This window comes from Felis catus, chromosome F2 (genome assembly GCF_018350175.1).
Source record: "Felis catus isolate Fca126 chromosome F2, F.catus_Fca126_mat1.0, whole genome shotgun sequence".
NCBI classification, from domain to species: Eukaryota; Metazoa; Chordata; class Mammalia; order Carnivora; family Felidae; genus Felis; species Felis catus.
Genome location: NC_058385.1, coordinates 23,039,290 through 23,065,083, shown reverse-complemented (window position 1 = coordinate 23,065,083; position 25,794 = coordinate 23,039,290). Strand labels below are relative to the sequence as shown.

Genomic DNA, 25,794 nt, shown 5'->3' with positions numbered 1-25,794 from the left:
CTCCTGGCTTCTCAAGGCCCTGCCTGAGATGCAGAGCGTAAACAGTGTGCCCACGTCTCGTGGGAGCTTGAACCCGTGCGGCCCGAGGCGGAGATGCCAGCGGGAGGCGATCTGTAGCAGAGATTTTGTTTGTTTGTTTAAGGTTTTGGGCTCTGGGGTCACAGGACCTGAGTCAGGCTTACTAACTCCAGACTTGCTAGCTGTGGCATCTTGAATTTGTTGCCTAACCACTCTGAGCTTCACATTGTTCTATAAAACAGGGACGATAATAGTAATAGCAGCACGTGTGGCTCTCATCGGGTTGTTTGTGAGTTGAGTGACATAGTATATGGCTCCTCGTCAGACACAGGAACTCCGATTTCTCCTCATGGCCTGTGAGCCCCCATGTGCTCTGACTTCTGTGCACAACTCTGATCGCCACTCCCTCCGCCGCACTCACCCCCTGTCCCAACCACACAGTACTCCCTAGCCTGGCTCTCATCTCGGGGCCTGTGCCTTGCTGGCCCCACGGGCAGAGCCGTTCTCTCCTTGGACCTTTGTCAGTCTTTCTCCCTCGCTTCATTCAGGTCTGCTCGCTGTCACCTCCTCTGGGCAGTCTCCCCAGATCTCCCTGCGACACCAGCTTCTCCCCAGCTCTATACCTTACTTTGTTTTCTTGATTAGCCCTGACCTGAGGTAACGTTCACATTCACCTGTGTGTTGTCTCTCCCTCCTGGAATGGAAGCTTCACGAGCACAGGGACCTCATCCGTCTCATTCACGGATGTGACCCATTGCCTACAACAGCAACCAGCACAGAGTAGGTCCTCAACAAATATTCGTGAACAAGAGTGTGAGTGAACAAGTTTCTTAGCACCTGCCAGACGCACTTGGGACCCATGAAATGTTAGCTCTCGTGATTCTCGACATTGTCGTTATTACTGCGGGAAAGCAGTCATTTGGGTTAGGGCCTGAATGACAGAGTGCTTGGGTTCGAAGCCCAGCCCTGGCCTTTCATTAGTGCACAGCCCCCAGACCCCGCATTCACGGTGCTGTGAGGAGCAAATGGGTCAACCTGGAGGAAGCCCACCATGTGGCAGTCATCACGATGACAGCAGCTGTGGCTCACACTCAGCCAGATTCCACAAAAGCACTCAGGTTTTTGAAAGAACAGCTACCAACTCACATCCGTCCCCTCTTTTACACTTCGTGTTTTGTTTCTGCGTTTTCAAAAAATCGAGGTACAATTCAGATAACAGCAATCGTTCTTAAAGTGAACAACTCAGCGGGTCTTAGTACATTCACAAAGTTGTGCAAGCATCACCTCTCTATAGTTTCAAAGAATTTCCGTCACCTCAAAAGAAACCCCTGTATCCATTGAGTAATCAGTCGCCAGTGCCCTCTGCCCCCAGTACCTAGAAACCACTCATCTCTCTTCTGTTTCTATAGTTTTTCCTATTCTGGAGATAGCACATAAACGGAATCAGAGAAGAGATGACCTTTTGCATTTTAGCCTCTTTGGTTTAGTGTTTTCAAGGTTCGCCCACATTGTACCACATATCAATAGTTTATTTCTCTTTATAGCTGAATAATATTCCATTGTAAGAATATGCACATTTTGGGGGCGCCTGGGTGGCGCAGTCGGTTAAGCGTCCGACTTCAGCCAGGTCACGATCTCGCGGTCCGTGAGTTCGAGCCCCGCGTCAGGCTCTGGGCTGATGGCTCGGAGCCTGGAGCCTGTTTCCGAATCTGTGTCTCCCTCTCTCTCTGCCCCTCCCCGGTTCATTCTCTGTCTCTCTCTGTCCCAAAAATAAATAAACGTTGAAAAAAAAAATTAAAAAAAAAAAAGAATATGCACATTTTGTTTCTTCATCTGTGGATGGACATTTGGATTGTTTCCACCTTTTCGGCTATGGTAAACAGAGCTTCTGTGAACATTTGTGTCCAAATGAATCCCTGTTTTCGATTCTTTGGGGTGCATACCTAGGAGTGGAGCTGCTGAGTCATACAGTAACTCTATAGTTAACTTTTTGAGGGATTGCCAGACTGTTTTTCAAGGCAGCTGCGCCCTTTTCCGTTCTCGCCGTCACCGTGTGAGGGGTCTAATTTCTCCACGTCCCCGCCGACACTTATTTTCCGTCTTTCTGCTTGTAGCCATCCTAGAGGGTGTGAAGTGCTATCTCTTTGTGGTTTTGATTTGCATTTCCCTCATGACTCATGACATGGAGCATCTTTTCCTTCACTGCATGTTATTGAACCAGAGGCAGGGCTTGGTTTGATTGCCCCGTCTGGGGTTGTCCTTCACCAGAAGGTGCATCTAGAGAATGTGGTTCCTCCCCTTGGGACGCCCTTCATGTCTGGGGTGTGGGGTTGGCTTCCTGCGTCCTGTTTTACATCCATGTGTGGCAGTGGGACTGGAGCCCACCTTCCTCTGTTCAACACAGACAGCAGTCCCTGACTCAGAGTGAGACCGAGTGAGAAAGGGGAGTGGCTAACAGGGTAGACTCTGAAACTGGATTGCAGGTGTTCCAGCGCAGTGTGTGTGACCTTGGGCTTAACGAGTCAATGTCTGTGCCTTCGTTTCTTGTCTGAGTTTATTAATAGTGACTTCCTCACAGGGTTGTTGTGAAGGTTGGATGAGTTAATAAATGAAAGCCAGCGCTCAGTAAGTGTCTGCTGTTATCCTCGGCATTCTGTATTCCGGCTTCAGGGGGACACAGGCTATCAAGCTCCTGTTTGTTCTTCTGCTCTGCTCACTGGCCTCCTCCGAGTTCTTTACGGACCGTCTTCCACGTGAACTACTCAAGAACTTCTGTCTGTTATTTGTCTGCTTCGACTTTCAAAGCAAAAGGATCATGGTCTCAGTTAATAGGTCCCCTTGTATCCATGCAACGCTTTGATGAAACTCTTTAAAACCTGTGCACCTCCGATCATCAGACTCGGGGCCAGGAATGGAAGGAGAAGAATTTGAAAAACCAGTTTAGTCCCCCAGACCACAGCTGCCTGGGCACTGCGGGCAGAAAGGAAGACCTGCCTCTCCTTCCGCTCCACCCCTCTGAATCCTGTCCTGTCCCCCAGGGGACCTCAGTCCTTTCGGTGCAAGACTTGGCCAACGTAACCCCAACACTCCAGAAAATCCTTCTAGGGAAATCCCCCTCAAACCTTTCCTAAGAATGGCTTCCTCCACTTTCTCTGTGATTCCTTCAGCTCCCTTGATTTTCTCGTGCTCTCACTTCAGGTGTGAAAAATTGTGAAATCCTAGCAGGAACTCTTACTGTGGGGGTGAGAAGAAAGTCACCTGGAACTACTTCATCCATTTTTTTAATGTTTATTTATTTTTGAGAGAGAGAGAGGGGGAGACACTGAATCCGAAGCGGGCTCCGGGCTCCGAGCTGTCAGCACAGAGCCTGACTCGGGGCTGGAACTCACAGACCGTGAGAGCATCACCTGGGCCGAGGTAGGAGGCTTAACCAACTGAGCCACCCAGGTGCTCCTACTTTATCCATTTTAAAGCTTTTGTTCCAGCCCCAATGAGGAAAAGCTGTTTTAAAGATGGTGGAAAACACTCTCGTCGGGAAAGGAAGCGGGACGTGAGTGCAGTGTGAGGAAGGAGGCAGAGGGAGTGTCACCCGTCCAGGCTAAAGAGGCCACCTCAGCCCTCAGTAGGCACCATTCATGCTCACGGTAGGACAGCTTCACCACGTAGGGCTCCTCATCCAACTGCAGGAACTTGGGCCAGGCCCTGAGAGCAAGGGCCCAGGTCCCAATCCTGGCTGCATTAATTGTAGCTCTGTTTTCCTTTGCGCAGCGGATGAATGAACTCGTTCTGTGATCAGCACGGGGCCACACAGGCTTTTAAGCAGACCGTCCCAACGAATGACCCAAGAGAGTCCAGCCCACGTTCCTAATTCGGTGGAGACGTATGAAAATCCAGCCTGGAGAACCCGAGCCCAAGGTAGGAAGATGCCTGGCCCTTCCAGGCCAGGCCCAAGATTTGCATGGTACCCCCTACTCTACTTTCTGAGAAGTTCCAGAACTTCTTCCCGGGATGCTCAGCAGTGTCTATGCATCTCCAGTTTGGTAAATCAAGGGTGGGGTTTGCAAAGACTGGAAACCCAAGTTTCCCACAGCTGCAAATTCAAGTTCTACTAGACCTCACCTCCACCTTACTGGTTCAGACTGGTGGACTGTTCAGCCTGCTAGTCACTGCTTTTCTCATGTTGTCTACAAAAATTACCAGTGAGAGGCTGCAGGCAGAGGTGGGGCAGGTGGGCACCATCACCCAGGGTGGGGGCTTCAGGACAGAATATTGTACGGCTGTAGAATATTCCATTATATATTTTTATAGGTATGCTAATTTATCCATTCAACTGGCTATACGTATTATTTTTGCTTCTAGTTTTTGCTTATCTAAATGATGCTTTCTTGAAACATATTCCAAACAAGAATCATGCATTACATATCTCTTTATAGTATTTTATTTTATTTTTAAGTTTATTTATGTGTGTGTGTGTGTGTGTGTGTGTGTGAGAGAGAGAGAGAGAGAGAGCAAGCAGGGGAGGGGGTGGGGGTAGAGAGAGGATCCCAAGCAGGCTCCATGATGTCAGCACAGAGCCCAACGTGGGGCTCGAACTCACGAACTGTGAGATCATGACCTGAACCAAAAGCAAGAGTCAGTGCTTAACCAGCTGAGCCATCCAGGAGCCCCTTTGTATCTGATTTTAATCAAGAACAGCCCTTCACTTTTATCAAGACTTTCATAAAGCTAATATGCTTCCGATGGCTAGGCCAGTTGTCTTGAAAAATGTCCCAAATTCTGAATTTGTCTATTTTTTCTTCATGACTTGTTTTGTTCTGTTTCTTTAACTCTTGTTTTCTTGTAAAAAAAAAAAATTAGGCCAAGAGGCTCATTTAAGTTCAGGTTAAGTATTTTGGATAAGGATGCTTCATAGGTGACGCTGTCTACTGAATACATTTATCACATTAGAAGACATGAAACGTCAGGTGGTGCCATTACAACAGTTAAGGTGACAGTGTGCTTGGTGACTGCCTGGAACACAGCAAACACAAAGTATTGTGTATCATTAACCCCATTTTACAGATGAGGACACTAAGACTCTTAAATTTGCAGCTAACATTCTCAGGTAACCTAGCTTATGACTGACAACACTGGGACTCAGACCAGACCCTCTGATACCAAATCCAGTCTTCTTTCCCTCCACTATCCAAATTCCTAGCTTCTTAGAGCTAAAAGGTCCCTTATAAGTCATTCATTCACTTATTAGTTCATTCAGCAAATAATTAGTGAAAGCTTACTAGGAGATGTTCAGGCACTATCCCAGACACTGGGGAAACTTCAGTGACAAAAGTCCTCAGGGAGCTTGCATTGTAGTGCAGTGAGACAGGCAGTAAACACAACATGTAAACATACATGATATGGAGGAAAATAAAGCAGAATCAGGGGAATGAGGTGGGTCCAACTGAGAAGGTGACTTTTCAGCAAAGATTTGCAGAAGGTGAGAGAGTGAGCCATGTTGAAATCTTAGAGGTAGAGAGTTCTAAGCAAAGGAAACGGTGCAAAGGTCCTGAGGCAGATGTATGGTAGGCATGTTTGAGGAATATTGAGTAGTCCTTCTAGCCCCCAACCCTGAGCCTATCCAACAGAGGTGTCCCATCACAGTATTCATTGGACAGATATGTAGATTCAGAAACCTATTCCTTTGCTTCCTTAATAGTCCATGTATGGGTCTCCTCTCAAACTCCTGCAGGTGCATTTGGGTGTCCCGCTTGCCAAACAAAGGGTGCCTGAGGTCCAATCACAGACTGTGATTCTCTCACATGATGATCAGAGAGGAAAGGAAGAAGAAGAGCAAGGGAGCAGAGGAGGTAGGCACAGATTTGGAGGTTGAAAGGTCAAAGTTTGGGGCCAATGGCATCTTGAGGTAAAGTGTCATGATATTGTCAAGTTACTTTGAAATGGTTCTATAAGATAGATGGATAGGTGGATGAATGGATAGGTGGGTGGGTGGATGGATAGATAGATAGATTGATGTAAATGAAACCAGTATGAAAAAAGATCACAACTGTTGCAACTAGGTATACAGGTATTCGTTGTACTATATGTTTTTCAACTTTATGTATATTTGAAAATTTTCATAAAAAGGTAGGAAAAAGATTCTTTGGAACTTCTATCTTACGCAGTGGCAGGGGTTAGGAAGAGGAACACCAGACACCACATGTTGTGGTGTCTCTACGTGTTGTCCCTCTTACCACATGGCCCTGGGCAGCCCCTTTGTGACTTCTGTAAAGTGCTATGGTCAGTGTGAGTTGATCTTTGCAATGTCCTTGAGGGGAGGGAGCTTTGTGTGGAGAAGAGACACTATTTGTAGATACGTTTACAAAATTATACTTGGGCTACCTGCGTGGCTCTGTTGGTTAAGTGTCCGACTTTGGCTCAAGTCATAATCTTGTGGTCCGTGAGTTCGAGCCCTCCACTGGGCTCTGTGCTGACAGCCCAGAGCCTGGAGCCTGCTTCAGATTCTGTGTCTCCCCCTCTCTTTTCCTCTCCCCTGCTTGCACTCTGTCTCTCCCTATCTCAAAAATAAATAAACATTAAAAAAAATTAAAAATAATTATATTTAATTTATTTAAGCAATACATTGAAAAATCCCCTAATTTTCCTTAAGTTTTTGAGTTCAGCTGACAACTCTCATTATTTTATTTATAAATCTAGTAAATTTTAATAATCACCCTTAAAGGGGCTTTTTTCATTTCATTAATTAAATCCCCTTACATACTTTTAATTGGATTCATAAATTTAATATATTTGGTTTTATTTATAAGCACTTCAAATACCTAACAATCAGAACATTGCCAAATGCTAAAACAATTCTAATAAGTATAATAAATTAAACTTAAAAATATAATGCATCTCAAGTTCTCATAAACATTCCAATATTGTTTACAAATCTTGTAAAATCACAAATCTAAACAATTACTCAGTTACACATTTTAAGTTGGAATCATGAGGCTGATATATTAGTCTTTAATGCCAGCTCCTCTTAAGTACTACAAACACTAAAAATGCCCAGTATACACAAATTGTTGCAAAACCTAATAGAAAAGTATTCTTAATTTGAACCCTTCCCAAGGTCAAAAGACAAGGTCAAAGGAAGCAGTAAAGTTGAACTAAGCAAGTTGTAGTTTCCATTTCAGTAGCCTGAGATGATAGGGCCAAGAGAGATTTTTCTGTGGACATAGGATCCCGTTTCCCTCATGACAGGCACCTACGAGTTGAACTGCTAGCAGGGACTCCGTGCTTTTAGAGGGGTTGGGATCTGCAGAGTTCAAGGTAAACCACTGCCCCAGTCTCCCATCTGGTCCGAGTCTGCAGCGCCCTCTGCCCGGGTTGCTCCACCTTATTTATTTATTTATTGCCTGAGTCTGCTCAGAATCCCCCAGCCCCACATGTCATCCTTGTCTAGTAGGACCACAACTTTTAGAGCTATGTAATGACACCTAGTTGGATTCTGTACTTCTCCTATGGCATTGGCTAGCTCCACATGTGGCCCACAACAGTCACGGTGGAGACTGGAGCCCTGTCCCTACTTATGGTCGCCAGTAGGACAGACGTAGCTGTACAGTGTCCCTGGGAGAGGGACACAGGCCTCTTCTACACTCAAATCCTAAAACACTGCCTTACCTGTTGCTACTTCCCCAGGGCTCTGCATGGAGGAGGAGGGACTCCTTGTCCAGGGACCACAGAATCTATATTCTCTGTCATGTCTTCTCATCCATCTTTCTCCTCCGGGCCCTCCCAGCCCTGGGGCACGTAGTTATCTTCATGGTGTAAGAGTAGGTGGGATCACTTTCCCCTCTAAACCTCCTGATCCCAAAGACTTAGTCTGGGCCTCTCTGTTCTTCTAAGGAATTTTTTAGGGTTTGTAGGGTTTTAGAAGGTAAACACAAAAAGAGACCCATGCATTTCTTTTCTTTTTTATTCATCTTCGACATTTAGAAACCTGAAGCATTTCAAGCATGCAAGAAAGAATAAAAGGCAGTCTAGAGAACATCCAGTGGTCCACCACGCAGTGTGGTAGAGCTTAGCACTCTTCTGTACTTATTTGAATACATAGACTTAGAAAGAAAGAGAAACATGATACAGTTGAAGCCCCTGTAGTCAGATCCAATTCTTTTTCCTTCCCTGAGATGAGCACTATCTGGAATTTGGTGCTTAACATTTCGTGTGTGTTTCTATACCTTTATTTAATATGTGCATCCATCAATAAACATAAAATACTTATGTGTGTTTTTGAACGGCAAATAAATGACATCATATAATGTATCTTTCTGCAATTTACCTTTTGTATTCAACGGTACACTCTGAGATTTATCCTAGTGGATGCGGATAGCAGTAGCTCATTCTTTTTTTTTCCACTGCCTTGTAATAATCCACTGAATGATCGTATCACAATGTGTCCATTCTCCTCTTGATGGACATTTTGGTTGCTTCTAATTTGGTCATGCAAATGTACTACAATGGGCATTCTTGTTCGGATGTTCTTGTGAGCACGTGTGAGAATTTCCCGAGGCTTCCTGTCTATGGTGGGGATGAGGGGTAATGAGGCGTGTATGGCTTCGGGTTTGCTGGGAATATCAAGAGGTTGTACCCTCCCGCCAACCGTTATAAGAGTTCCTGTTGCCTCACCCCCTGGACAACCATTTGTAGTGTTAGATGTGTTTCCTTTTTGCCAGTCTGGTAGACGTGCAATGGTATCTCTTTGTGGTTTAAATGATTTTTCCCTTATTACCAGTGAGAATGAGCATTTGTTTAGAACTTTTCCTGCATAGTATTCTAGTCTGCGGCCCCCTTCCCCTGCGGTTGGAGGAGGATCCAGTCACCACTGCCACCACATTGCCTCTCCTGAGTATCCCCAATTTGTCAACCCTGCACTGTCCCCAGCAAAGCTTCATTCTCCTGATTCTCCATAACCAACCCGGGAATCTTAGATGAAGTTCACTCATCTGGACTATCCTCAGCCTGGAGGGCTTGATACTTGTGTGCAAAGTCCTTTTATGTCCAGCCCGTGTGTTTTGTTTGGATACCAGTACCAGGCTGGAGCCACCTTTGTGGAATGAACACTGCAAATCTGGACACTCTGCCTCTAGACCTGTGGGGACTTCCTCCCCTCTAAAGGCCAGGATTCTAAATACACCAGACTCTCAATATTCCCTGAGGATACTCAAAGACTTGCATGTAACTCTAATTAGTAAATACCATCACATTTTTATACCTATTGACTTTATGGATCCCCTCACCCCTGACCAGGATGATTTTATTCACAAAGAAAGAAAATGGTGTTAGAATTTCTCTTCTCTTTTATCATAATATATAAAGAACATTAATGCCACATGAGTGAAGGAATCTGGCTGGCCTCTGGTCTTCCCTCTAGACCCAAGGACTCCATCAGGTGTATCAGCCAGCTTCTTGGCTTGCAGAATTGAACTTGGGCCCCAGCAAATTTTAAATGCTGGTATATCATGGAACTTTCGGATATTGCATGTATTTCGCAGACATGAATGGAAATCTTAGATGTTAAAAGTTTATTAAACACGGTCATCTATTTTTTAAAAAATTTTTAATGTTCATTTATTTATTTTGAAAGAGAGACAGAGAGAGAAAGCATGTGTGAGCAAGGGAGGGGCCGAGGGAGGGAGGGAGAGAATTCCAAGCAGATAGCACACTGACAGAATGGAACTCAAACTGGGGCTTGAGCTCACGAACCATGAGATCATGACCTGAGCTGAAATCAAGAGTCAGACGCTCAAACCAACTGAGCCACCCAGGTGCCCCTCATTTATTCATTTTTAAAAACAGCTTTATTGAAATACAATTTATATACCATACAATGTACCCATTTAAAGTATATAATTCAATGGTTTTTCGTGTATTCACAGTTGTGTATCCGTAACTACAGCCAATTTTAGAACATTTTCATCATCCCAAAAAGAAACCCTGTACGCTTTAGCTATCACACCCCTACTCCCCATCCTCACTCCCAATCTTAAGCTTTCCATCTGTTTTTAAAAATTTTTTTAATGTTTTTATTTATTTTTGAGACAGAGAGAGACAGAGAATGAGCAGGGGAGGGGCAGAGAGAGAGGGAGACACAGAATCCGAAACAGGCTCCAGGCTCTGAGCTGTCAGCACAGAGCCCGACGTGGGGCTCGAACTCACAGACTGTGAGATCATGACCTGAGCCGAAGTCGGATGCCTAACCAACTGAGCCACCCAGGTGCCCCTTAAGCTTTCCATCTTTACAGATTTGCCTATTCTGGACATTTCATAGAAATGAAATCATCTAATATGTTGTCTTTTGTGACTGACTTCTTTCACATAGCACTGTGTTTTCAAGGCCCACTCGTATCTTGTACAACATATTTGTCTGTTGAGGGAGGTCTGTGTTGTTTCCACTTTTGACTATTGTGACTAGTAGTGTTATGGACATTCATGTATAAGTTTTGGTTTGAATACCTTTTTCTAATTCTTTGGGGTATATACCTAAAAAGTATATATGCTGGGTCATATGGTAGTTCTATGTTTAACTTTTTGAGTGAACCTCCAGTTTCCCACAGGAGCTGTACCATTTTGCATTCCCACTGGCAATGTACAAGTGTGCTGATTTCTTTACACCCTCACCAACATTTATTTTGTTTAAAAAAATATTATAGCTATTCTAGTGGATGTGAAATAGTATCTTTTTTTTTTTTTAATGTTTATCTATTTTGAGAGAGAGAGAGAGAGAGAGAGAGAATGTGCACAAGCAGGGAAGGGGCAGAGATAGCGGGAGAGAATCCCAAGCAGGCTCCATGCTGCTAGCACAGAGCCTGACACGAGCCTCAATCCCATGAACTGTGAGATCATGACCTAAGCCAAAATCAAGAGTGGGATGCTTACCCAACTGAGCCACCAAGGCGCTGCTTGAAGAGGCATCTTACTATGGTTTTGATTTGCATGTCTCCAATAACTAATGTTGAATATCTTTTCATAGGCTTGTTGGCCATTTTTAGATCTTTGGGAAAATGTCTATTCAAGTTCTTTGCTCATTTTTAATTTTAATTTTTTAGTTTTTATTTGAATTCCAGTTAGTTAACATACAGTGTAACATTTGTTTCAGGTATACAATTTAGTGATTCAACACTTACACACAACACCTGGTGCTCATCACAAGTGCCCTCCTTAATCACCATCACCTATTTACCCATCCCCCTGCCCACCTCCCTTCTGGTAATCATCAGTTTGTTCTCTATAATTAAGAGTCTGTTTTCTTGGTTTTCCTCTCTCTTTTTTCTCCTATGATTGTTTGTTTTGTTTATTAAATCCCACATATGAGTGAAATCATATGATATTTTTCTTTGACTTATATACTTAGTATTATGCTAAGCTAAGCATATATTAAGCTATCTAGCTCCATTCACAGTATAGCTAATGGCAAGATTTCTTTTTTTATGGTTGAATAATATTCCATTGTGTGTGTGTGTGTGTGTGTGTGTGTGTGTGTGTGTGTGTTTCACATCTTCTTTACCCTATAATCCAGCAGTTGCACTACTAGGTATTTACCCAAAGAATACAAAAATATGAATTCAAAGGAACACATGTACCCCAATGTTTATAGCAGCATTATCAACAATAGCCAAATTATGGAAAGAGCCCAAATGTCCATCAATTAATGAATGGATAAAGAAGATGGGGTGTATGCATACAATGGAATATTGCTCATTTTTTAACTGGACTGTTTGGCTTTTTGTTATTGAATTGCATGCATTCTTTCAATAAACACTTTCTGAGCATGCATCAGGTATGAAATAAAGGCACTTGGGAGGAGACATACAAAGATGGATTAGGTAAGATCCCCACCTTCTAGTTGCTCTCAGGAGGGATGTGAATGGTGACTGCCCCCCGCAAGGACTCGGGCTTTTGAGAGTTCAGCAGAGGGAAGGAGACTGCACTTCTGGAGGGGCAATTTTGGGGTCCCTGAAGGGAGTAAGACTTGAGGCAGGCCCAGGAAAAAGGGAGTCGAATGAGCGCAGGGGCCGATGTTAGAGGTGGGAAAACAGTAGGAATGTCCTGGCCAGAATTAAAAAATCTCCAGGGAGATAGTAAATCCAGGAGAATTCTGGGAATGGAGGTGAGGAAGGCATGTGAGTGAGAAGAAAATACAGGAATGAGATGACACACCATTAGAAACTGACCAGGTCAAGCAAGAGGAGAAGGGGGAAGAAGAAGAGGAAGAATGGGAAGTTTCACCCAGGGATTCTAACTGCATGGATCCGCAGTAGTGTTCTGGCTAGAATTGTCCCCAGATGCAGCAACAGGGGGTTAGTACCGATTTTTTCTAGGCTGCTGTTACTCAGGTATATGATTGGCTGAGAAAAGGCAGCCTGAAGACCTTGGAGCCTGGAGCTGTCCTGTTTCTTACTAGGTGACATCTGTGTTGGCACCAGGGCTAGTGTGCAGAGTCTGGGACTACCAGTAACTTGCCCCCTGCCTTTGGGGTCTCCTTTCAGTTTCCCTGAGCCCATAGCCAGCTCTGTGGACTGCCCTGTGGGCCGTCAGTTGCCCCCACCCAAGGCCTCAGCCTCATGGTTTCTTCTCGGGTCATTTACAACTGAAGTGAAGGATCAGAAGACTCTTGGAAACAGTCATTCTGGCCTCCATTACTTTCCACCCCAGGCCAGTTAGAGAGCTGGCTCCCCATGGGATGAACTCCTTCCTTAGCTTTGGCAGGAAGACAAGAGTCCAGTGCATTAACTCACGTGCCCTGAGTGCCTACTGGGTGCCAAGCACTCCAGGGGGAAGAAAACCAAGCTGCATCCCTGATTCAAGGAAAGTGTCTGGTCCAGCCAGGATCAAATACACCATAAGGCATAAACAGCAGCTCCGCTCCCAGGGTTGCTCAGAACCGAGTGCCCCTCGGGACTGAGGAGTGTTGAACTGGGAACAGTCTACAGCCAGGGAGCCCTTTTCTTTTTTTTCTTCTTTTTTTTTTAATTTTTTTTTTTTTAACATTTATTTATTTTTGAGACAGAGAGAGACAGAGCATGAACGGGGGAGGGTCAGAGAGAGAGGGAGACACAGAATCCGAAGCAGGCTCCAGGCTCTGAGCTGTCAGCACAGAGCCCGACGCGGAGCTCGAACTCACGGACCGCGAGATCATGACCTGAGCCGAAGTCGGCCGCTTAACCGACTGAGCCACCCAGGCGCCCCCATGAGACTGGAGTTCTAAGGGACATACCTGGGTGCTATATTTCCTTATGTCCATACTCGGCATTATGTATGGGGTGCAGCCTGCAAGCTGGAGAAGCCGTGGTAAGTCAGGGCAGGCACTGCTAGTCACTTGGAAGGTGCATGTGGCATTGAACTGTACAGCATTCACAGAGAAATCATTCCCTGGGAGCAGCTGACCTTCAGTCCTGGTCACCTCCGCATCCTCAGTGCCCTGCATGTGGCATCAACTCCTAGTATTTGTCTTATGATTTCTTCCCCTCTTGCCACAGGCAAGGATGACATTAGGTAAGGAGACCGTCTGCTATGGCTAATTAAGGATGGACCACCACCTTCTCAATAGTGGTCCCAAAGTCCAGACCATTCTAGGATTTTTGTGTGTTTAAGGCTGGATAATATTCCATGTGTGCACACACCACACTTCATCCATCCATCTGTCAATGGACATTTGGGTGGCTTCCACTTTTGACTCTTGTAAATAATGCTGCTATAAACAAGGGTATACAAACACCTCAAGACCAATGCTTTCAATTCTTTTGGGTATATACCCAGAAGTGGAATTGTTGGATCATATGGTAATTCAATGGTTAATTCTTTGCGAGACTGCCATTCTGTTTCCCGTAGTGGCTGCACTGTTGTATATTCCCACCAACAGTACACAAAGGTTCTGGTCTTATAAATAGCTGTTCTTTAAGACTGGAGTGTGTTCTCTGAACAGATCTCACTTGGAGTTGGAAATCTAAAACCTTTTTCTTTTTCTTTTCTATCTTCTGCCTCCCAAATTTTCCAGTCTGTAACTGGTTTGATTTCAAATGAATCGGATTTTAGGGGTCTGATACAATAAGAAAACACTAGAAACTCTAGGGGCTAGTTAAGAAATCTACCTCACCCCACACGTCTCCACTGCCAGGGAGAGTCTGGTGAGTTCTGCAATTATGTGTATGTTTCTCTAGTCCTCCATAACCTCATCCTTTCCTCGAGCTTTTTTACAGCTCAAAAGCTTTCCTTTTTTAAATTACTTGATTTCCCCCCCCCATACCTAAAATACTTATTCCTTTCTAAGGTATATCATTTTGGGGGGGCCTGGGTGGCTCTGTTGGTTAAGCATCCAACTTCGGCTCAGGTCATGATCTCAAAGTTTGTGAGTTGGAGCTCTGCATCGGGCTCTGTGCTGACAGCTCGGATCCTGGACCCTGCTTCGGATTCTGTGTCTCCCTCTCTCTCTCCCCCTCCCCTACTTTCTCTCTCAAAAATAAACAAACATTTAAAAAATTAAAAAAAAATCATTTCGAATTGATATTTCTTCATTGAAAATACACCCAAAGTGCCCAAATTGCATAAACTTCTTGTGTGGCTCACTGAACTAAAACCTAGAGACGTGAGTGAAACTTGTTCCCAAAAGCTGAGTCCCAGAGAGAGAAGTCTGGCCAATCCCTCTTCTCCAGAACGCGCTCTCCTGCATCTGTAGCAGGTAAGGAGAAATGGTTCTCGGGCTTTCCGCTGGCTGCTGGAATGTCTTCAGGGACAGACTCCAGGCCGTGGAGCAGGAAGTCTGAGCAGCTGGAGGAACAGTGGTTAGGGAATCTCCCCCCAGGGCTGCAGCTTTTGCTGCATCTAGTTCCTTCCGTGACAGTCGTATTCATTTCTTCACTCCCTGGCCAGGTTCTGTGTTTCCTAGCTCTCAGTCCACAAGGGCCTCCCTCTGCTTCAGGAATGCGGAGGGCAGAGCGTTGGGCTCCAGAGGCCGTCCTGAGAAAGACCTCTTACGTACACTTCCAGGGGTATGGCCAAGACTCTTTAGCATCCATCCTGCAATAAATCCCCCTGAATCTGACACTGCCATTGCCAAAGTCACAGCAAGGGGGTAGAAATTAGAAGGGAACTTCTGCACTATAGAGACTCCCATCTTTCTTTCTTTCTTTCTTTTCTTCCTCTCTCTCTCTCTCTCTCTCTCTCTCTCTCTCTCTCTCTCTCTCTCTCTCTCTCTCTCACCTATCTCTACTTATTTTCTTTTTCCCAAAAGATAAGCTTTCCATGGTCAATTCCAGCTGAAAGAAAATGATGCTATAGGGGTCAGATTAAAGTTCTCTGTGTCTGCCTCACTGCGCATTGTTTCTAGGACCAGACTAACTTGTTGTCTCTCTCTCTCCCCAAGATGACCAGATATTCTGAGGGGCTGGAGAACCGGTACCGGGGCGGGGTGGGGGGGGAGGGTACCTTACAAACTTTTCTGGTCTTCAGTAACCTCTGCATACAGGTGACGTTGTGAGAGAAAAGACTCCAAGGACGCATGAACAGAAATTTCCTTTGTCCTCATAGTTCTTTCAGAAGCAACAGAACAGGGGGAAAATCCTTTAGTGCAGAAAAGACTTGGAAAAGTCCCTTTCTATTTCACAGATGAGATCAACAGGTGTTATGTGATGAGCACAAAGGTCACGCAGGTCAACTTTTTTAAAAAATTTACTTTTTAAGTTACAATCAAGTTAGTTAGCACATAATGTGCAATAATGACTTCAGGAGTAGAATCAAGTGATTCATTCCTTTCATATAACACCCAGTGCTCATCCCAGCAAGTGTCCTCCTTCATCCTCTCACACCAAACCCCTCCAGCAACCCTGTTTGTTCTCTGTAGCTGGAAGTCTCTTATGTTTTGTCCCCCTCCCTGTTTTTATTTTTGCTTCCCTTCCCTTATGTTCATCTGTTTTGTATCTTAAATTCCAAATGAGTGAAGTCATATGATACTTGTCTTTCTCTAATTTCGCTTAGCATAATACCCTCCAGTCCCATCCACGTAGTTGCAAATGGCAAGATTCTGTTCTTTTTGATTGCCAAGTAATACTCCATTGTATATATATACCACATCTTCTTTATCCATTCATCCATCGATGGACATTTGGGCTCTTTGCATACTTTGGCTATTGTTGATAGTGCTGCTATAAACATGGGGGTGCATGTGTCCCTTCAAAACAACACCCCTATATCCCGTGGATAAATGCCTAGTAGTGCAATTGCTGGGTCGTAGGGTAGTTCTATTTTTAGTTCTTTGAGGAACCTCCATACTGTTTTCCAGAGTGGCTGCACCAGCTTGCATTCCCACCAACAATGCAAAAGAGATCCTCTTTCTCCGCATCCTTGCCAACATCTGTGGTTGCCTGAGTTGTTCATGTTAGCCATTCTGACAGGTGTAAGGCGGTATCTCATGGTGGTTTTGATTTGTATTTCCTGATGATGAGTGACATTGAACATCTTCTCATGTCTGTTGGCCATCTGGATGTCTTTTTTGGAGATGCAGATCAACATGTATTGAGCATCTACTGTGTGCACTTAGCATTATATGAGGGGTAGGACTAGAACCATATGGAGCCACGTGGGAAGAATGAAACAGGACACTTGTTAGATGTACAAATAAGTCATTGCAACACACTGTGTGTACACTATTTTATTTACATATATATATATATATATATACATATGTATGTGTATACATATGTGTGTGTGTGTGTGTGTGTGTGTGTGTATATATATATATATATATATATATATATATATATATACACACACACACACATATATAAAATTTGCCCCAATTCCTGGCACAGAGCTCCTAAAACCCTCGGAATCTCCTGAGTAATGAGTGTCTTTTAGTATTCATAAAAGCCTTTTTCCACCATACCTGAGATCCTGCTAAGGAGGTGACACGGGGTGGGCATGCGGCTAGTTTCAAGGGAGGGGCTGGCCACACTTAGAGGGTTGGAATTTGCTACCACCCCTCCTCCCAACCTCCAAGGTGGGGAGAGGGGATGGAGATTGAGTTCATTCACCAGTGGCCAGTGGTTTAATCAACCAAGTCTAGGTAATAAAACCCCTATAAAAACCTCTTGACCTATGAGATTTGGAGAGCTTGCGGGTAGGTGAACACGTTGAGGTGCCGGGAGGGTAGGTGACTGGGGAGGGTATGGAAGCTGTGTGCCACGTCCCCTACTCCCCTATGTACCTCTTCATCTGGCTGGTCCTTTGTATCTTTTATAACAAACTGTAATCATGAGTACAGTGTTCACCTGAGTTCTGAGTTCTAGCAAATTATCAAACCTGAGGCAGAGGTTGTGGAATCCCCCCAATTTATAGTCAGCTGGGCAGATGTGTGGGTAGCTTGGGGCCCCCATCTGCAAATGGTGTCTGAAGTGGGGACAGTCTTACGGGACTGAGCCCTTAACCTGTGGGGTTTGCGCCGACTCTGACAAGTGTCAGAACTGAGGGGCGCCTGGGTGGCTCGGTCGGTTAAGCGTCCAACTCTCGATTCCGGCTCAGGTCGTGATCTCACGGTTCATGAGTTTGAGCCCCACATTGGGCTCTGTGCTGACAGTGGGGAGCCTGCTTGGGATTCTTTCCCTCTCTATCTCTGTCCCTCCCCTGCTCGCGCTCTCTCCCTATAAATAAGTAAACAAACAAACATACTTGAAAGAATTGAATTGTAGGACACCCAGTTGGTGTCCAAGAATTGAGAATTATTGGAAAAACCAAACAGTATCATAAGCCAGGACTCTCAGATCAGTAGTGCCCACCACCACCACCACTGTTAGACCAGTAGGCTGAACTGTTACGGTGTTTGTTGTAGGTCAAAGATAATTGAAAGCAGCAAATCAAGCCAATGCAATCTCTAACATTCACAATTTGTGGGAGACACAGGACTCAGTGCTTTACGTGCGTCCTCTCATATACCCCTCAGAATACTCTTTACATGGGTCCTGCTATCATGGCCAATTTACGCACATGGAGACTTCTGGAGGCGTGGCTGTAGGCCTTGAGGATGTGCAGCCTAGGGCTGCCTTAGCCAAGTATCGCAAACCGGGTGGCTAAAAGTATAGAAGCTTACTTTCTCACCGTTCCAGAGGCTGGAAATCTGGAATCAAGGAGTCGACAGGATTGATTCCTTTTTGGGGCTCTGAGAGAGAATCTGCTCCTTGCTTCTTCCCTGAAGGCACCCCGTGGTGCCCCTTGGCTTCTAGCTGCACCTCTCCAATCTCCGCCTCTCTTTCCATGGTGTTCTCCCTGTGTGTTTCTGTCTCTCTTAGGATGCCAGTGGTTGGACTTAGGGCCTATCCTCATTCAAAATGACCTCCTCAGGATTAGACTGCAAAGACCCTATTTCCAAATATGGTCACATTTACAGGAAGTGGGGGATAGGACATCAATGTTCTCTCTTTGAGGAGAATATGTTTCCATTTGTAGCACTGAGCTCTTAAATGGGAACTCTACAGTTGCGGGATGGATGCTATGTGCCTGTGTCGGGGCCAGGACTCCCGCCGGCCTGTTGGCCTGTTGGGCCACATAGGCCCTGCATAGACCCAGGCTGGCTGGTGGACCCAGGCACCTCCATTGTGGGGGGGAGGAGAGGCCTGCCGGGTGGCGTCCAGGTGGACCACCCACGATGTGTGCGCAAGGCAAGGGGGCATTTTTTGTGGCCGCTGCGAACACATATCTCCCTGCAGCATGGTTTAAATCACCTTGACAGGAAAACCTCAAACTGGGAATCTGGGCTGAAGATGCTTTGTTTTTCTTGCTAATCAATTCTCTTGCTTTTGGCTGGTGGTTAGAAAGGTTTCAACGATTATAGCTAAAAAGCTTGTTAGAAGCTCCTGGAAGACACCATGTAAACGCTCTACAGGAATGAAGCAAGTTTGATGAGAAATAATTACTGAGTAGGATTCTGGATGATGTGACTGCACATTTTCAACACTTTCCCGAAAAGATAGCTAGTCATGAATGTGGTACGTGCTTTGAAATAGCTAGCGGAATGTCATGTAGGAACTGCAAGGTCCAAGAGTCCTAATAAATAACACCCAGGACTGTGGTCACACACATCACTCTGCCTGGCATCTCCAGGGAGTGCTGGCAAGCGCAGATGATGTCCATCTTGACCTAGGGACGTGACCAGAGCAGCTCTTGGCTTGGGCTGAGTTCAGTACTTGAGAGAACCAGATAGGAGACCGTCTGGTTGAGCAGACTGATAGAAGTTAGTCCTGTCCCATCTTTTTGGCAAATAAAGAGAGTTCATTTGAGCTAACATGTATCCACTCGGTGATACTTGAAATGCACTTTGTTTTTCTCTGGGCTCTCATGAAACACTGCACATTGAAGTAAGTCATGCTTCTGAGGCCAAGCAAACAAAACTGCCAAACAACGGTTTCCAGGTTTCACTTAGGAAGAAATTTTCCTTTGGTCATTTAAACAATGGATTCAGTTACTAGAAACCCGAGTGCACGTTTAAAGACCCCATGTGCTATCTGTTAACGCTGGCCTTCACCTTTTGGGCCTCTGCCCCAGGGCTGGCCACACAGATGCTTTTTCTTGGGCCAGACTGAGGTTTCTTAAGTGTGACTCAGGCTGGAGATTAGGTCCAGGCAGAGGAGATAATTGTTTCTAGTCTGGTTTCTTCTAACTTTTCTCCAATGTCACCTTTTAAGACTTTTCCTTCAGCTGCCCCCTCACGTTCCCCAAGCTTTAGTCCCTGGCCCTTCTCATTCCGTGCTCCCTCCACCCCCACACCACTTCACTGCACAGCTTCTTTGCAGAGGACTCCAGAATCTTAGCACCGATCTCTTTCTGATGTCCACCTGTCTGTCAGGGACTGTCACCCAGCACCTCAAATGTAGCACTTTTAAGATCAGATTCACTGTCTGTTCTGTGGCTCCCCCTTAAATCCAACCCGGTTCACGCGGAGCCATTCTTCAGTCATTGAGCTTAAAGTGGAATCTCTTGTGCCGTCAGCTGTTAAGCCTTCCAACTCTCACTGCACAGACTCTTGAGGCCCCCTCTTCCTTTACATGCTCAGTGCTTCTCAGCCTTTTACAGTAGCCTCCCTCCTAATTGGTCCCCCAGCTTCCTGTATTCCAAAAGTCTTTATTGCACCTGAATTACTCTGCTCATGCCCTTTCCTGCTTAAAAAAACAAAACAAAACGAAACAGAACTTCTTAGGGGCACCTGGGTGGCTCCAGTCGGTTAAGCTTTGGACTCTTGATTTCGGCTCAGGTCATGATCTCATGGTTCATGGGGTCGAGCCCTGCGTCAGGCTCTGCACTGACAGCATGGAGCCTACTTGGGAGTCTCTCTTTCACTCTGTCTCCGCCTCTTCCCCACTTTCCCTCTCTCTCAAAAATAAACATTAAAAAAAAAAAAAAAAACTTCCTAGGGCTTCCTTCTTCTCCACCCTCATCCTGGAAAAGAGACTATTCTCAGGATGGGACCTACTTAGGGGATGTGTGGCATTCTCCTCATGGGTCCCGTTTCAGGCACGATGAATATAATTTTTCCTTTTCAACTTCTGGGCCTTTCCTGACTTTTCCTTGGAAAATCCAAGCTCCCAGTCTCATCTCCATCTGCTGAGTCCCCAGTCTTCCAGGCTTCTCTCAATTGCCACCTTGCTGAGGACTTGTCACACTTGGAGGCTTCATTTCTGTCATAGTCACATAGTTACTGGTTATCTGAACTTGTGAGTCAACTATAAGCTCTTTGTGTCCCCGGGATTGGTCCTTAGGCTTAGTAGATGCCTGGTGTACTTGCTAAACTGTGGGCAGACGCCCAGTCCTGCCCCACCCCCACCGGCCCTGCGTCCCGGCCTCTCTGACCCATCCCAGCCTTGCTTTCCCTCCTCTTTTTAATCAGACACAGGCAATAAGTTTGGCGTGGAAAGAACTACCCTCCTCCCCCAAACCCCACTGACTTTAAACCTTATTGGAGGCAAAAGCGAATTTCCAAGATTCAGATCAACACCAATTTAGAATTATTTCTGCCAGTTGGAAAAGAAAACTTTGAAAATGACATTTGGCTTTTTTTTTTTTTTTACTTGGGAAAAATATGAAAGCTATAGCCTTTCAAGGAAACAGGATACTTACGCCGCATGCACATGCACACACACACACACACACACACACCCCAGCCTAGCTTTATGCAGTTCAATCCTGTCAAGCTAATCTAATCTTTTGTGACAGAGCAGCAGACCCGCTAGACCAAGGCGGGAAACAATAGTTGGGATTTATCTTTGCCGGCTTTAAAACTTTTGATTCCTAGGTTCCACTCAATATGATTATCATTAGACTGGTTGAAAGGTTGGCAGGGGGGTGGCGGTGGGGAGGAGGGCACAAAGCTATTATAGCTAAGGGAAAGAAGTGGTACCCTGGGTGTCAGGCTTGAGCCCAGGGGCCCTGAACGTTGGCCTGAATGGGCCAGATGACAGAAAAGAGACCACAAGGTCAGCCTGAATGTCGAGGCAGGTGGCATAGATTGATAATCGGCAGGAAACTTAGGCGATTACTGACCAACATGATCAACGCTAGTATGTAGGTCTGACTAGGGGAGGGTTCTCATTCAGGGAGAACAACAGGCATGGTCAACGTGGCATTATATAAGAATGTGATACTGGGGTGAAGAAGTACAACATGTAGCAATCTTATCGTCCTAGACTTGCATTAACCTCTATCCCCTTCCAAACTCCACAGCTAAAGACAGGAAAGAGAATTTGGACGGCATTCACGGGAGAGCCACAGAACTAATTTAACTGGGCCTGGACTAGGGAATTGAAGATTCCTACAAAAAAGCTCAATGAGTTAGGTTTATTAGAGATGGACAACTTAGAAGGCCAGTACCAAACAAAAATAGAAATAGGTTTAAATTATAACACATGAGAATAAAATTAAATGTAAGTAAGACTTTCCTTAGTCTTGAAACCAATAAATGGGTCATGACAGTAGCATGGATTTCTCTAGGCTGGTTTGAGAGTACCCTGGGCTGGCTGGGAGGACCTGGACAAACTGAGAATATCTGTCTCTACCCCCCACAGTGTTAGGAAGCATTGCTTCCACTCCAAATGCCTCAAGTGTTATAACGGTCTCAGGCGTCGGTGTCGTTTCCTTTTTTAGACAATTTCCAACATAAATGAAGCTATTCCTTAAGACCAGCGCTGGGAATGCCCGCAGTGAGCTGGACTTTCCTGTATGTGATTACAGGGCTGACCTGATCCACGGAGCAAACTCATGGCAAATGGGATGCTGTCTTCCCACTTTCAGTGCGAACAAGCCCCTGATGAAGTATCTCATCTAAGGAGACGGTAACAATAGAAACTTGAGTGCACGGCACCCTGAGTTGTTAATGGCGGTTCGTGAACATTACCCCATTCAAACGTTTCTTCTTTTAAGTGTGATCTGGCATGAGTAAAAAAGGGGACGCAATGATTTTTCTCAACAATATTACTGATAGCTAATAATCACAGTCCATTGCACATGTAGGTTAATTCTTTAAATTTAATCAGTCCTTTATAAAACGTCCCAATTAATTAGTAAAAGATGGCTTATTTTAATAGCCTTAAACATTGGTCGCTATTTAAACAAGACATTCTAAAAAAAAAAAAGGCAATCACATAATAGTTTATAGTAATTTACAAGTGGATGGTATACATTTAGATACAGAGGTAGAGGTCCACTTTAACAACATTTCACTAATACACATTTACCAAATTCAAGGCACAAAATAGTTTGCTTTACAAAAAAATACTGTAAAAATGTCAATTGCTGTTCTACAATGTGAATAAAACTTTCAGAAGAATCTTTACACCCTTCCATACGTACTCCATAGAATATGGTTTTTCCCCCTCAGTAATCATAGTTGGCACAAAAATGGGGACTTTTTTTTTAATGCGGAAGTTCCCAATTTTAGGAACTGTTTCTTTGCAGAGCTGCTATGTATTCTAGATAAAAGTCCACTCAGAGAAATGAAACACAGCAACTTCCTGAGGAAAGGGCACTTTCTGTATGCAGCAAAATTCACAGGTAGAAAATGTATGACCTTTGTGGATAACTAGGTCTCCAGAGTAATAGATCCTTAAGGGAAGATTTCAGAGATAAAATTAAAAATCCGGCTAACACTTCAGTCATTATGACTTTAAGAAAGAGACCTGATCACCTTTACTGTAATAATCAAACATCATTTACTTCAAATTGGTGGAGATTTCAAAATTCCTTTTCAAAAGAGCTGTACACACAAACACCACGAAAAGCCACACAGGCTTTGCAAAACTGAAACTTATAAAACATGAGAAAATAGAGCACTATCAGTCCTTGAAGTTGCAAGGGCGTCAATTGGCTAGAGTTTAATTACAAGAATTAATAAACTCCATGGAGATTAAAAAAAAAACCCACACGGCTGAAACACACTGTTGTTATCATCTCTAGACTTTCTGCTCATTAAAAAAAATAATGGTAGCCTGGAGATGTCACACAGTGCTTGTCTAAAAGATTTGACAGGTTTTAGGGTTCGGCCGAAAAGGAGCCTGCTGGCAACAAGGTAAGCTCACTTTTGCTGATCACATTTTCCAAGTATTCTAGTCGGTTAATTTACACTTTATTTATTTTTTAAAAAGTTGATTTAAAAAAAAGTCAACATGGATTTGGAATCCAGAGAATGTCAATAATGCTGATGTAGATAGGACTGAAATACCTTGATCGTCTTCTGATAGAAATGATATTCCATACAAAAAAGATGGATTCTCAGATTCCATTTTTTGCTTCATTATTGTTTGTGGCTTGTTTTCTTTGAGCGATAAATGGGTACATACACTTGTCTGCTCCTAGGAACCGATACATGCACACAACTGCTTCAAAAGGGAGGATGCTGAAAAGGGAAAGGGGGCTATTAGCAAACGTGTGACGTCTCATGTGAAGTTATAGGGGTGGGGCGGGCATGAGACAGACGCAGCGCACCAGGGAACCCCCACCCGAGTTACCTCTTCATGAACGTCACGATGTACATGAGGCGGGGGGTGCAGATCATGGGCTGGTCGGTGAGGATGGCCTTCATGGCCTGCTTCACACAGTAATCCGGCTTCAGAGGGGGCAGAAAAGGCTCAATTTCTTTCCTGGAAGTGATACATTAGAAAAATGAAATTAACGCAAAGTAGGGAAGACTGGAAATACACATCCAAACATTAATAACGGCGTTATCTAACATAGGTTCATTTTGTTTCCTTCATTGTGCTTTTCTGTATTTTCCACAATTTCTTACTATGAATACATTTTATTTGCATAGTCTGGAAAACGAGCTAAAAAAAAAAAAAAAGCAAAATCAGTCTGCTTTTCTCTAAAATGAGAAAATCATGTTTTTAAAATGCCTTAAAATGTATTTCATATTATTTTTCTATTTTTTTTTTCAATAGAAAAAGAAGAGAGTGTTTGGCATAACACTCAACCCAAACATTATGCCATACTTTTTATTTATTTCTAATATATTTTTTTTAACATTTATTTTTGACAGAGACCAAGCACGAGTGGGGGAGGGGCAATGAGAGAGGGAGACACAGAATCCAAAACAGACTCCAGGCTCTGAGCTGTCAGCACAGAGCCCAGCGTGGGGCTAGAACTCATGAACCGTGAGGTCATGACCTGAGCCTGAGCCAACATTGGACACTTAACTGACTGAGCCACCCAGGCACCCCAACGACGCCAAACTTTCAGTGCTAAGTGTTGCTGAAATGATGGCGTGTATACTGGCATAACCTTCCTGAGTGAAGAAAGTCAGCTACACACATTCCAAGGTATTTTCTCTCGGGGGTCTCTGAAACAAAGTACATATAGACATCCTACCTTCAGCTGAATCCATTACATTACACATTAAAATAACCTAATAGTATAACGTACTCCTTTCACTTTTCATTGTCTCACCACAGTTTTGGACACCTGCCATGATGCTAAATAGGAAACAGGACTCCTTACACTCTCAGCAACTGGCTTCTAAGTATATAAGACGAAGACAGACACACACACACACACACACACACACGGGAAAAGAGGCAGAGCTTGAGTCTGTTCCCGTCCAGACTGGGAGTCAGCCTGAGACTGGAATGACTCAAATCAAGCTCCACCTGCTTCCCAGCTTGGCCAGGCTCAGGATGTGTTAAGAATGGCCCTCACCAACAGGGAACTGGTTCAGTTATCTTCCTTTGCCTTTCAAATTCTTCCCAGAAAAGGTCTCAAAGTAAGCATGTCTTCACAGGTATCCTATTAAGATTTGTGAGCTTGTTTACCGGCTTAGTTCAAGTCCAACGTGACCTGGCATTTATATTCCCATATGCCTCCTTTCAAAGTGGGTGGGAATTTTACTTTGTCTTTCGTAAATCTAAATAGTTCTTCTCATTCTGTCACAATGAATCTACCTATATATACTCTCCACAAAAAGGAAGCTCCCAAATCTGGAGAGCAATATTCAAAGGTCTTTTTAAAAGAAAAGCTTACTCTTTTGTGACAGTGACATTGTTTCAGATCCAAATCAAAGTCACATTCATTTACCAATACTAAAGAAAAAAAAAAAAACTCCTAAGGAAGTAGCTTCTAAGGAAAATCCTGGATATTTATGTTTTCTTCTTGAAGGTGCAGAGAGGCCAATTCCTTTCTGATGCTTCTAGAGTGACTTCCTCGCACTAGTATCTGTGTGGTACCCGACCCTCACCTGTTAAGCTTTTTCATTGGAACTTTACAAACCTTGAC

At 44.4% G+C, this 25,794-nt stretch overlaps 1 protein-coding gene and 1 long non-coding RNA gene across 2 annotated transcripts in view; one reads left to right on the top strand and one right to left on the bottom strand.

Annotated features, from left to right (window-relative positions):
• Positions 1-3,365: 3,365 nt before the first annotated feature.
• On the top strand, positions 3,366-23,449 carry LOC123383031. Its single transcript, XR_006592249.1, has 3 exons — positions 3,366-3,662; positions 3,787-3,933; positions 22,180-23,449. It is a non-coding gene; the product is annotated as an uncharacterized LOC123383031 (long non-coding RNA).
• Positions 22,543-25,794, bottom strand: part of RDH10 (retinol dehydrogenase 10) — a 26,600-nt gene continuing 23,348 nt past the window's right edge. The window contains exons 5-6 of the mRNA XM_003999902.5: positions 24,039-24,170; positions 22,543-23,926 (exon numbers count right to left, since the gene is read on the bottom strand). Coding sequence (XP_003999951.3) covers positions 23,803-23,926; positions 24,039-24,170 — 256 coding nt within the window. The 3' untranslated portion in view covers positions 22,543-23,802. The remainder of the gene's footprint in view (positions 23,927-24,038; positions 24,171-25,794) is intronic.